The sequence below is a fragment of the Dermacentor silvarum genome, chromosome 6 (assembly GCF_013339745.2).
Source record: "Dermacentor silvarum isolate Dsil-2018 chromosome 6, BIME_Dsil_1.4, whole genome shotgun sequence".
Classification (NCBI taxonomy): Eukaryota; Metazoa; Arthropoda; class Arachnida; order Ixodida; family Ixodidae; genus Dermacentor; species Dermacentor silvarum.
Genome location: NC_051159.1, coordinates 50581318 through 50594658, shown reverse-complemented (window position 1 = coordinate 50594658; position 13341 = coordinate 50581318). Strand labels below are relative to the sequence as shown.

The 13341-nt window shown below is 48.9% G+C and overlaps 1 protein-coding gene across 1 annotated transcript; it reads right to left on the bottom strand.

Annotated features, from left to right (window-relative positions):
- Positions 1-257: 257 nt before the first annotated feature.
- LOC119456651 (sodium/nucleoside cotransporter 2) lies at positions 258-12413 on the bottom strand. The gene is made up of 5 exons (XM_037718477.2): positions 12264-12413; positions 5466-5845; positions 3303-3450; positions 2072-2338; positions 258-494 (listed from the first exon to the last, which is right to left on the bottom strand). Exons 1-5 carry the CDS (start codon positions 12393-12395, stop codon positions 258-260), a joined length of 1164 nt encoding a protein of 387 aa, XP_037574405.2. The 5' UTR covers positions 12396-12413.
- Positions 12414-13341: the final 928 nt, after the last annotated feature.

Genomic DNA, 13341 nt, shown 5'->3' with positions numbered 1-13341 from the left:
AAGACCGCTGATCAAAATAAAATTGTGTGCGCGTGTGTCTTTCTTCGGGATGACCGTAGTCGCCGCTCAAGAGAAATAAAATTTGATCATACCTCGGATCTAAGTTCCGTGTCACCTTATGTCGCGTGCTAAACTGCTTCGCTGGTAATCCACCTTCACAGCAGTAGAATCGCGCTTTTTTGTATTTATTATTTGCTGCTTTGTGTAGTATGTTCAGTTGTTACTAAGCGCTTTTCTTAGGTCATTCTGTGCTTGCGTTAGCGTCTTTTCTTGTGCTGCAAATAATTTTTGTTTTTAAGACTAGACTTATTACGATCACAGTGCTCCCGTACCAGTCCGAACAGCATGTTACCGGCCGCGCACATGGACTCGTAGGCGGTAGAGCCAACTACGTTGTTGAGGAAGCCTCCGAGACTAGTGACGATGGCTTGCATGATGCCCCAGTAGTAGAGCGCGTTCACGCAGAAGCCGACGTAGAAGATCACCGGCATAGCCTGCACCCAGATTGGGGATATACATATATATAACTAAACGCTTCTTCGACAACTCGTACTGCCTGCCTCCTACAAGAAAACCATCACTGTTGCATGGTGTACTTAGGCCAGACGCGCGCCCGTACAACCAGAACTAAAACTTGGAGTACGCTTAAGCTTGCCTTCAAGAGTGGACCGTGATAGCGTTATTGAAGGACGTTGACGCCGACACCGACACCGTATTTTCTGTGACATGGGGCTCGATCAAAATTTAAAAAGGCTCGGTTTTCAACATTCCCTTCAATGTTGCCTAGTACCAAAGTACAGCGAAACACCATAAGAATTGGAGGACGCTTCAACTTCGCCTTTAAGAGTGTAACGCGACAACATTCAAAGATCCCTGGCTGCTTACCAGGCTTTTTTTCTCGTATATTAAGATAACAATCCGACGTTATCACGTCTGTAGGTTGTGGTTAAGTCGTACTTTACGATTTTTCTGACGGATTTTCTGTTCAGAAATTCCATTTTTGTTCACTAACGCCATGCGCCACGCAAGGGCCCGCCCGGTCAGGTTGGTTAGTGATGACGAGGTTCGGCATGATTATTTCCGCCAGTCGCCGATGCTTACACCGACACCGACTCCGACGCCGGATTTTCTGCGACAGGGGGCCCTTAACACTCTCGCGTTAATAGTTAGGCAACAGCTTTCACTTGCACGAATAATTCTTGTCGTTGTTACACTCTGAATATAGAATTGTAGGGAACCAACAATTGAAGTGCATGTACTACTAGAAAAACAACTGGTCGTCTACCTGCGTGCGGGTAAATGTCAGATGTTATCATAAAAATGTCTAGTACCTTCTAAGCATAGCACATGAAGCACCCAGGGTTGCCCTGTATTAGGTGGCGGGCGGGCGTGCGCTGTCTCTGTCTCTCGCCACATTCGTCTTCGACGTGGCGCCCCACCGATGATGGCTTGTACGCAACAGACGACGAAAACGAGAGACGCTTTTGACGGAATAACCCTCCGCTTTGAGCTAGCTGCTTTATTTTTACTGAGGAGTAAAACAGTATTGCTTTATGAAGAATGTTAGGTTCATTGCTCTCCATTTCAGTTTCTTAGGCGAAATGTCAAGTTTGCGTCACATTACGAAAACAAATCGGGGCCATCAGCGCCATTTTGTAAGCGTCGCGCCTACGTCACGCCTCGAAAAAAAATGGCGGAATGTCCAGAATAGAGCCCCAGATGTCACACCGTCACACCTCGTGCACCCATGAGAAGAGAACGAAAGAAAACAGTCGGCGTTAGTCGGTATGCAAACGGGTTACATAAATTCAGTTTGACGTTGGTCACGTTGTGGCATGCTCACAGCTGTTCAGCAGAAAGGTACTGCCTGTGCGCGCAACACTCGCGCCAGTAGTGGAAGCCACAACGCGGCCGTATAGCTCCGGCAGGCTCGACTGAGCGGAGCCGACGGCGGGTCTAGTTGGCTTCATCGCAGTCGATACCATGCCAAAACATGACGCCAACGGCGCTAACAAGCCATAAAATCACCGTCGTATATAGTAAAACAGCAATTAACGTTCGGTGCGCTCACGCTGAAGGCCAGTATGGGCAACAACGTGGTGGAGTTGTTCCGCCCTTCCGGCAGCATCGTGACTTGGCCTCCGCTATTGAGGGAAATGTTGGTGCCTTCGGCCAGGTACCCGAAGAGGAAACTGCTCCCTGCTGTGGCGTGGTCGAAGAAACGCGCGATGTGCTGCGACAAGCACACGACCATAGTGCGTCCGGCCTGCCAGCGCAGCATCAGCGCTGCTGCAGCGTACTGAAGGGTTAGGGCACGTGCCAGCACCATCCACGGAACCTGCACGAGCACCTCTCGCCAGTAAACATGTACGCCTGTAAACAAATGAATGCATATCTGCCAATTCAGTTTACAAATTCGGGCTCATTCTGCGCTTTCACGGATGTTTTCTCAAGTATTACGAAAAAAGAAAAAAGAAATCTGTTTGCGAGAAATTCTCGTTCTTTCGTTTCCTCGGATGAATTGTGTGATGGGAAAAGGACAACATAGGGGGTACAAGCTTTGGGGAAGCTTATTCAGACGAGTGCATGAAGCAGTCAAAACGGGTCACAAAAATGTTACAGAAAAAGTATAAAATTTAGCCCTGTCGCTTGTCAATTTCTGCTGTTGAATGTTTGCTGCTGATTGAGTGCTACATATCCCATGAAAAGCGTTTGCTCAGGGCAAAGTAAAAAAAGAAAAAAATGTAAAGGATGCTATTGCCCTCTGTCCGCTCTAGTACCCTGTCAGTGAGAACTTTACTAATATAAAGGACACAGGTTGGCACGTCTGTCACTCTGTTTCGAATCAAGAAGGTGCTAACGATGAGAAGACCTTTTAGGACGAAATTATCTGAACCTTTATTCGACACTGCAGCTAATCTAATGTTGGCCCTCAGCGTGCCTCTGAAGCGCAGACAAAATACGTTCCCAAGACAAGTACGCTCCCAAAATCCCGAACACGTGTAGGTTTAGAGCTACTTACGCAAAAATAGGCTAATTGGTTTGGTCTTCTCACAGGTATGCTCCTTCGATCAGGCGAACCTGCTCCGCCGAGACACACGCCCTCGCTGGTCACGTGGGTCTAACCCGGAGGTCTATTGAACTAGCGTGAAGCAAGTTCCCTTTAATAGTTCCTATGCAAAGTAATCTACTGCAGCTACTTCTGTTTGTTTTTGTACCAGCTGCATGTAACTATTTTTCGGAGCGTGAAGTGGCTGTAGAGCCCGCTTCTACGCGTGGAGCTTTGACTGTGCGGCACTCACATTCGTTCGGTCGCGCGAGAGGAGGTAGTTAATTGCGAGCAGCACCAGGATGCCACCCAAGGACGCCAGCCGTGTCAGGTGATCACGCGCGTCGTACACCAGGAGGCACAGGCCGACCACCAGAATACACACCCGTACGACGGGCATCCTGCGTTCGAGGAATGACTCGGAATCGTCACCCGATCCGCAACTGTTGCGGGCGATAAAAAGTTACGAGACTCTTCGCTTTTGTGAGCAAACGAGGGACCGAATTCCCGAAAAGTTGGATCACCACTGCAAGCGAGTAGGACTTATTTTTCTTCTTTTGACTGCCGCTTTCGCTAACAATACGTCCACCGTAAAATTGGTCGACAGCTGGTCTTGGAAGCCAGTGCATGGGGATACTCTCATTCCCTCTTATGGCTACTTCTGCACATTGTGCCCAGAGCACATTTAAACTACATTACAGTGTGTCGAAACTACTCACACACTGGCGTTTTCTCTAAACTGCCCGAGATTTATTATTACTGCTCAAAGCACGTGGCTTCATGCAATAAGAAATCTGCACGTATATTTTTTTTTGTCCCACCAAGCGCTTTTATGTTTCTAAAGCCAGGCTGGTGTGCCTAATATCGTCAGGAACATGGTGTGCCTAATATCGTCACTGCGTGAGCACTATACTATGAAGTGCTCCTACGTTGCCGTCCCTGCAAAGGAACTGCCGCGATTTAATCACCATCCTCACGGCAGCAAGGAAGCCCGCGAATACACGCAAAGTAAAAAAAAAAAGGTAAATTCTGGGGTTTTACGTGCCACAACCAAGATATGATTATGAGGCACGTGACACGCAAAGTGCCTCGAGCGGCCAGTTGCGCGGAAATCTTGCGCGTATTCGCGGGCTTCTTTCACGCTCGAAAGTAACTTTTATGCCGCACGTACGGACCGACTTAAATCTGTATCGGATGTTTTACATGCTGCTCTAGAATTTTCTGATTGACAATTTTAACCTAATTAAAATATTTGAGAAGTTGATTAACTAATTAAGACTAAATATGTAATTAGGCGGACTGCAAAAAGTAATCTGAGTATCTCCAAGCGACGGCAAACAAGGGCCGTATTCTGAAACGTTCCACTTCGGCGATAATTCGCCTAGGCGATAGTCGCGTTCAGTAAGTCAACCGACTGCTTACCCTTGACGTCTGCATGCACTACCAACACGCGCTCTCGAACGCTTCGCAAAACACACGAGAGGGCGCACCGTACGAGTGCAGAGCGGCTCGGGTGTGTTGTTTTCGAATGTATCTGTCGCAGTATGACACAGCTGTGTTCGTTTATTCAATACATGCCGGGAGCACCCACTGACACCGTGACGTGAAAATGACGTACACCGGAACCCGGAACTACTAGGTGGCGCGACTTATGTTCCGGTTTGGCTCAACCAGTCAATCAGCGCGCGCCTGAAAGCGAAAAGCAAAATATCGCCGAAGTGGAACGTTTCAGAATACGGCCCCAACATTACCTTGTTTCTGTCCAGCTACGTGGTATTTTCATATTTTTAAGGTTCCGCCTAAGTTACGTGAAACACCCTGTATATAGACAGGAAAAACCGGCGGGTATCAGCTAGGGTATCAGCGGTTGTGGACCTTTAGTTGAAAAAGCGACAATGGGCAGCAAAGGTGAAATAATGAAAGATAAAATATGGAACCATCGGTGGCTGCGTGTGAGAGATGCTGGCACGAAGAATGTGCCCTGAGGGAGAAGAGCGAGAAACCAAGGAGGTTAAATTTACGATAAGCTTTGTATTCTTAATAAAGAATAAGTTGAAGGAAATTTTCGTTTTCACAAAGTCAACCATCATTGATCATTCATAATTTGTACTTCGTTTCACTTAAACAGTTCCGTGTAGAGGCGCAAATAGTGTCTGCCCTCGATGTCGCCTCACGAAGATGGTGATCGGCCGGGTGCGGGCTTAGAGGGAAACAGCAAGCTTCCGGGGTCAGAACGACTACATGCTGCTCCGTTGGCCAGCCGGCAATGCATGGACATAAAGGTAGATGGCCCGCAACTATACCGGCAGTCTACACACCTATGCTTTCATTGGCTTCGCTGCTTCTCGACTGCGAGCAGTGTCACAGCGGTAGACAGTCCATTAGGACAGGCGCCCTGTGGCTCCCCGGGACCTACCTTTTGTCCAAGTGCAGCGCGTCCACTGAGGTAGTGAAAATCCTAGGCGCGATGCGTTGCGCCAGAGCACGTCCGACCAGGACTACGTGCACGATCAACGTGACGAGGGCCAGGATCCACACGAGGCGGCAAAAGTCGGGACCTCCGTCGGCGTACCAGTGGCGGATGAGGGCGAACAGCAGGTACGCGTGGTACAGCACGGCGCACGCCGCGGCCATGTACACTCGGCTTCGGGCCCCCTTGAGCAGCGGCGCGAACAAGGCCGACGCCGTGGTCGGGAACGCTTCGTCGACGGCTGCCGTCTCACGCCCGCGCGCCGCCATACCTTGGCTGGGGCGGGAGCCATCGGCCAGGCTCTGCGTCGCCATGGTAGGCGATTGCTGGAGAAGAATTGTACAGCCGGTCACGAAAGACAGGGGACTCCGCGAGTAATATGGATTACTGGTCGGTTAATGCGTGCTGGCGCTTCTAGTTTAAGTGATCACTGTGCAGGTCGTGAGAATTGCTGCAGGTTTAAACCTTAAGCTCGCGGCTATGTTTCCAGGCTTTGCGATAATTGAAATTTTTCGAAGATGTCCAGCCGCGTTAACTGTTGTGGGTCATTGTAGTGGTAATACGTGTCATTGCGATGACCCAACCGGCATTGGCAGGTAGCCGTCAAGTAGGTTACTAGAACATTATCACGGGTTTTTAATGGAACAGAAAGAACTACGATATTTATACTAAATTGTTTTATACTGGCGAAGTGTTCTTCCAAGAACCTAACTCTCAATATTTCATGCGGAATGTTTGGTTGATGGCGGTGGAAGTGAATACCAAACTTCTTGTAGTAGACTGTACCAAAACGCAACGCTCACAAGTCAGTGTGACATTATGAACTTTCTGCTCGGATATGTTCTCATACCTAAGCCATTTTAGCGCCCAATGAAGGAAACGTTTATGAACGCTGGTGGGTGGATTTCTTAGTTCTAAACTGCTGCTTCACTTTGCCTAAGCTGTACGCAACCATGGATGTCGAAAACGCTGCTCGGAACATTGCAATATCACCATCCGAGCTAATAGCCCAAGATTGACACTTTGCTGAAAGTGTTCCAGCAGCTCTCGAAAAAAAATGCCGCGGTATAACGCGGATAAACCAAGTTTGTCGAGCGGTAGCACGGTATTGCTTGCCTTGGGAAAGGACACAGATGCTACTCGGCGCCGTCAGCAACTACCGCATCTACAATTGCACCGCAAGGCAACACACATACGTTGCTCGGCGCGGCAGAATCAGCGAGTGAATTGACCTTTATGCTGCGTCTCGCCTCAACGCGAACTAAGTGTCGAAAGCAAAACGCATACGAAGCTACAAGCACTCAGCGCACTTTGTACACATCGCAGATCGCTTTGAAGATAGGGGATCCCACGCGGTGTACGCAGCAGCCGCCGGTAGTGGTGGGCCAAGTCCCAGTTTGACCTTGGTTGAGCTTGAAGGTCACATTTACGGAACCAGACGTTTTCTGGGTTTGTACCTGGAGTAGTACAGCTATCGCTCTAATATCGTTCCGTGACAATCTGTGTGCATACGAGCGCGGCAATTGCGCCGGGAGCTTCAAGTGGGCAGCGAAGCGTGTGCAGATGCTGCTTCTCCTAATATAACGCGCACGTGACCACGATAAATGCGCTCATCGTGCTTCACGACATCTGATCGTATGTGCTAGAAGAGCAAAACAGCGAAGTGTGGCACATAATATAAAAGGCACCGCGGTCCCGAAGAATACTTGTAGCGCCGTGATACAAACTTGTCGAATATTTTTTTGTTTATTTACAATCAAAAATAGGCAATTTCAACTAGCTATGATAAATGGGGCGGACACTACGGCACTTTAACAAGCACTGCCATCGGGCTAGTTGGAATGATTCCGTGGTTACAAGAGGCGCGAACGTGGACACAGGCGCAGGTGCAAAGAAACACGAGCAGTAGTGTTTGTTTGCTGATATGAGCACTTGAATTTCGCGTTGCCGGCAAAGACGGTAAGGCCTTTACGAAGATCAATCAGTCAATCAAGTTTACTCTTCATTTGACAGGAAAGGCCAGGACTAAAGCCGCAATGGTTTCACGAAGGTCCCAATTAACACCCTTTACGTGGCGACCCTCGGCAGTGTAGGAAACAACGCAAGAACCAAAATTAGTAATAAAACATTGGGTACGATTATATTGACATATATTATTGCACGCAGCAATGCATGAAATGTGCGTTATAAATTATGTACATAATGCATAAAGATTGCAGTGAAATTGAGAGTACAGATTTGTTCTCGCAATATCGTGCTGAAAATGGATGCATGATTATCTTCATACCTGTTTCTTTATCGTGACAAATGCCTCGCTGTATTACATAAGAATACTTTAGCGCCAGCTACCACCGTCATCATGCCGGGAAGATGAGAGCAGCGAGCGCTCCACCACGCTGCACATGGATACCCTTGCAATTTTGAAATGATATCACGCGAGCGTCGACGGGAAAGCCGATCAGCGCCCCGCAACGGAGCGAAATCGTGAAGAGTACGCGCCCAGGGCAAGTCTCCTCGGCTGCACTGTTCTGCTAGGCGGAATCGCCCCCTGTGCTTTCTGCTTTGCTGTCCGTTCCCTTTTCTTTCATTTTTAGGGGCGAAGCAGCTTAGGGCCGAGCCTTGTCCCCCTCGTCGTCGTCGTCGTCCGTAGCTCTGGTTTGCATGGAGTCCGCTAGGGGCGATGCGGTGCACGAGGGCTACATAGTCGCTCGTTTCCGACGCGCGCTCTCTTTCTCTCTTCAGCCATGGATGATAACGGTCGCTTCTGATAACGGCGCGCCCGCTAGGGATGAAAGGCCTAGAGTGGCGGCTCAACTACTAGCGGAGTCGAGGGCTCGCAAAGCTGCTGCAGCACGGTGACGCAGACAACAAGCGGACCCGGAGTCTAGGGCGCGGGAAGCTGCAGCAAAACGGCTACGCCGGCAAGCGGACCTGGAGCTGAAGGCTCGCGAAGCTGCAGCAAAGCGGCAACGCCGGCATGCGGACCCGCAGCTGAGGGCTTGCAAAGCTGCAGCAGTACGGCAACGCCGGCAAGCGGACCCGCAGCTGAGGGCTTGCGAAGCTCGCGCTTGAACCGAGCATCGGCGCCACTAACCTCAGGTAGAGAACGCTTCCGGCATTTTGCCGCCGCTTTCCGCGCTCTCGCCGCCTCTGCGTCCGCTTGCCGGCGTCGCCGTGCTGCTGCACTGATCACAAGGCAGTCTTAATGAAGGGAAAACGAAGTCTGCACCTCAATACCATATACGACCAATAAAACAACATTGTATATACTGTACACATGTGTTGTCACTCATTTGCATGTTCGAGGGGGCAATGTACGGGGGATTCACGGTTACCCGAATGATCCCGCGGTGCTTCGCCCACTCATCATCATTAACGTTGTGGATATGCGGTGTTTTTATGAAAGCCTTACACAGCCACATGGAGAGTAGGAGCGTCGAGGAAGTCGAGAGACGCTCACAGACGTTGCTGTTCTTGCACTCATATGTTTTAATGCGAAAGCATTACATGTCCCTTACGCCGTCGTAGCCCCTTACATGTCCGTCGTAGTCAGAGTGACCGAAAGATGATACCCGATAGCGCAAAGAGTAAGAACACGTCAAAATACTCGGATTGACTTCAAGTTTCTCAGGAATGTTCCTGCAAACAAAGTAAATTAATGGCTTTGAAAAGAAAATTTGGTGCATTTTGATCTGGGTGGGTATCAAACCTGGGCCTCCGGGGGCGAGACGAGCACGCTTCCCCGACGTCACGGCGGCTCCATGCTTCTGACTGACTAAATATGTGCCTAGTGAATGCGTCATTGCACTCGTCACGTCGCAGCCACCTGGCTGACTAAAGGTGTGGCCTAGTGCGTGCGTCATCGGGCACGTGATGGCGCAGCCAATGGGAAGACGTGGCGCCATGTCATGAGTGTCTAAAATGGTCACGTTCATGACGTTCCGAGGTTTACAAACAGTGCATTCCCACACGTCTATGTGTGGGAATGCTTTCGCAGTCTTAAGTGTCTCTGCCGAATGTTTTTGACTTGATCATGTTTTATTGCGATGGTAATTATATGGACACTCCAGGCGCATTTCTGTCGTCGCCGTCGCCGTGAGGTTCCGTATAAAGTCCAAGGGTGATAGCATCGTCGCCGCGAGCCCTATGCTGTATGTGCGAGTGAAAGCGTGCGAGGGGAGACGACGATCGTAGCTCAATCTCGCCCGCGCGAAAGGGTAATAAAATTCTTTTATGACAGCTGGCCAGGTCAGAGATGCGGTCGACTTCGACGTCAGCACAGAACTGGTGCGGCAACGGCTTTTCGAAGCAGGTTTCAGGAACCGAAGTGCTGCCAAGAAGCCGCTCCTCTACAATGAGGCGAGCGCAAAGAGGCTTGCGTTCACTCAACCCCATCTTCAATGGAATGCAGATGACTGGCGAAACGTCGTGCTCATTGACACGTTTACGCTTTGTTCCTACTGGAGCCAAAACCATGTCTATCGACCAGACCTCATGAGGTGCGTAGTATTTCTGAGTTCTTATTACGCCTAATTCTGAGCGTTTGTGTTCATCCTTCTTACTGTAATTGCATATTCATCCTTATTTAGACCAACATGCACACAGACATACGTCGAAAAACGCTACAACCTTTTATCTAAGTAATCGCTTTGTTATTTTTCACGTACGAAACACTCTACGTTTAGCAAGTGAGGGCCAGTGGCCGCAAGCGCGTGAACGTTTGGGACATGATAACCAAAGATGACCTTGTATCTCGCCGCAATATTGATGAAGGAGAGTACAGTGCATATAGAAAGTGCATGTCACCAAAAGTGCGTGTTCTCTAGCGCGGCATTCCTGCACTATTGTATGGCTCTCGGTCCATGCCGCGCTTGCTGGCCTTACTCTGCAAGGACGTCATAAGTGGCACTTAAGTGCGTCTGTTCGCGTATTGCTGTTAACCACTTGCCGGCGCTCACTCCAGGAGCGCGTTTTCTGTGGCCGCGTAGCGTTCCTTGATGAAGTGCGGGCGCACGTCGGCTGAAGGGGCGCCTGGTGCATTGGTTTTGTGCTCAACTGTGTGGCGGATGTGGAGGTAATGTATGGTAATGACGATAATGTAACGATACCTTCAAGTCATTTTGACAAGAGCTGCACGTGTTTCACTACGGATGAAACCATTACAGAACCATGAAAGAAAGAGCCCGAACTTTATCCCGTATTTCTACCTGTTCTCTGACGACTCATCTCACGAGATATTACTGGGCCGAGGCTGCAACGCAGGCTGGCGGCTGGTAGTGTATCTTACGCAGGTGGCCGAATTTTAATACGATAGCATTAAGGGCCCCCTGTCGCAGAAAATCCGGCGTCGGCGTCAGCTTCGGCGTTGGTGTCGGTGTTAAGCATCGGCGTCTGGCGGAAATAATCATGCCGAACCACATCATCTCGAACCACCCCGACCACACAGGCCCTCCGCGGGGCGCAAGGCGTTAGTGAACGAAAATGAAATTTCTCAACGTAAAATCCGTCAGAAAAATCGTAAAGTACGACTTAACCACAACCTACTGGCGTGATGGCGTCGGACTGTAATTTGAATATACGAGAAAAACTTGGAGGATGCTCAAGCTTCGCCTTTAAGAGTAGAACGCGATAGCGTTATCGGGACCCGTTCGCGTCGCATCGTTCGCATACGGCAAGTAGGCTTCATTCACTGCAACACTGAACGTGGGAAAGCCAGCCTACAAAGACCAAGCTTACACCGACACCCTTAAAGTCGGCTTCACTTTTAAACTGAAATGCATTGCTGGAAAGACGTTTTCCAGGGGCAATATAAATGGTCTTATAATAAAATGTGAAGGCCCTAGCACCTTTCTTTATTATTTTATTAACTGTTTGCTATTGCCCCGACGCGCGCAGGTCTGGGAGAAATGTTTGAGTTTCCTCGTTGCAGAATTATGTTGTCTCGTACATTCAAATTACAATCCGACGCCGATTGGCAAACAATCCGACGGTGAATCCGACGCCGAATGTTAAAGTTGTACTTTACCCTTTTTCTGACTGAGAAATTAATTTTTTGTTCACCAAAACCTTACACCACGTGGAGGACCTGCGCGGTCGATGTGACTAGATTATTTTCTCCCCCACCCGCGATCACACGCCGGTTGTCGACGCCGGATTTTCTGCGACACGGGGCCCTAAACGCTATCCGCGTTAAAAAGCCTGATAAGCAGCCAGGGATCTTTGAATGCTATCGCGTTTCACTCTTAAAGGCGAAGCGTAAACGTCCTCCAATTCTGATGGTGTTTCGCTGTACTTTGGTTCTAGGCAACATTGAGGGGAATGTTGAAAACCGAGCCTTTCTAAATTTTGGACACGCACGCGCCTCGGGGCCACAGCAAACAATTAATAAAACAATAAAAAAAGTCCTAGGGACTTCACATTTTTATGTGAGACGGCTTAAATTGCTCCTGTAGAAATGTCTTCCCAGCAATGCATTTGTGTTTAAAAGTGAAGCGGACTCTAAGGGGATTAGTGTAAGCTTGGTCTTTGTAAGCTGGCTTTCCCACGTAGTGGGTTGCAATGAAGCCTACTCATAAAGAAAAATGCGATGCGAACGGGTTCAGATAACGCTATCGCGTTCCACTCTTAAAGGCGAAGCTTAAGCGTCCTCCAAATTTTCCTGCCCCCCCCCCCCCCCCCCCTCTCTTCTACTTGAATGGCTGCTGAAGTAAGCCTATGTGGGAAAGCCAACAGGGAAAAACTCACCGGCGACAGCTCGCCATGCACTCTGTTGGCCCGAAGTCTTGGAGACGTCATTGAACCGTGATCATCACTCTTCTGTGGTTTGAGGGCGTCCAGAGAGGTGGCAGCCACGGGTTGTTCCTTAAGGTCGTGCATCGCCGTCCTTGTTCTTGTTCCGGGCAGTGAGGCTTACCCACTACTGGATATTCACCCCGATGAAGGTGAGGGGAACAGAAAACAAGAAAAGCCTGCGAGGTTAACCAGACGTACTGTTGGCTACCCTGCACCGGGAAAAGAGATCAGGTATTGAAAAAAAGAAGGAAGAAATTAGGCAGACCTGATGCGTCGTTGGCATTTTAACAAAGCTTTCTTTTTTTTTCTTTGTAATTCGGTGGACTGACCGCACGTTATTCGTGCAAAAAAAAATCCGAGTGCTCCTAGTGCTCTTACGAGGTTCCAGAATCTTATTGGTATGCACCCAACGTTCACTTGTGCATTTAATTTTCTCTTGCACGAGCTCACTCACCACCCTTTTATTTTCTCCGTGTTTGGTGCATCTAAAGAGCACCTCTTCTTCGTGAAATGCCAACGTTTTTGCTTCTAAATGATCCCTAAAAACTTCCTGCAAATCAATCAACAGCTGTCGTAGTTACAGATTCTCTATCGGTATGTGTGTCGCTTTCCACGGAAACGAATGCAGCTCTCCTTAGCTTGTTTCACAATTTAGTCCCTAAAAGTTTACAAAAAATTAACTTGCTGTGGGTTCCTGGCCACCGCGGTTTATATCTAAACGAATTGGCAGATTTATTAGCAAGAACGTCTCTAAGTGGGCCTTTGATCCCTGTTTTACCGGATACTTCTTACGTCACTGCATCGAGATACAGAAAATTTTGTTTGCAAAATGATTTAAGCAACTTACCACTGAAACCATCTCCAGACTTTCAGCATCTCGGTTTTTGCTGGAATAAACAGTGGTGCTCTTCTCGGCAGTTGTAAGTTACTTACACCAGACTACGCTGTCGCATCCCGCAATTGAATTTTTATTTACATAGAGCTGGTCTCACGATGTCCCCTCTATGTCACAACTGTAAGGAAATTGAAT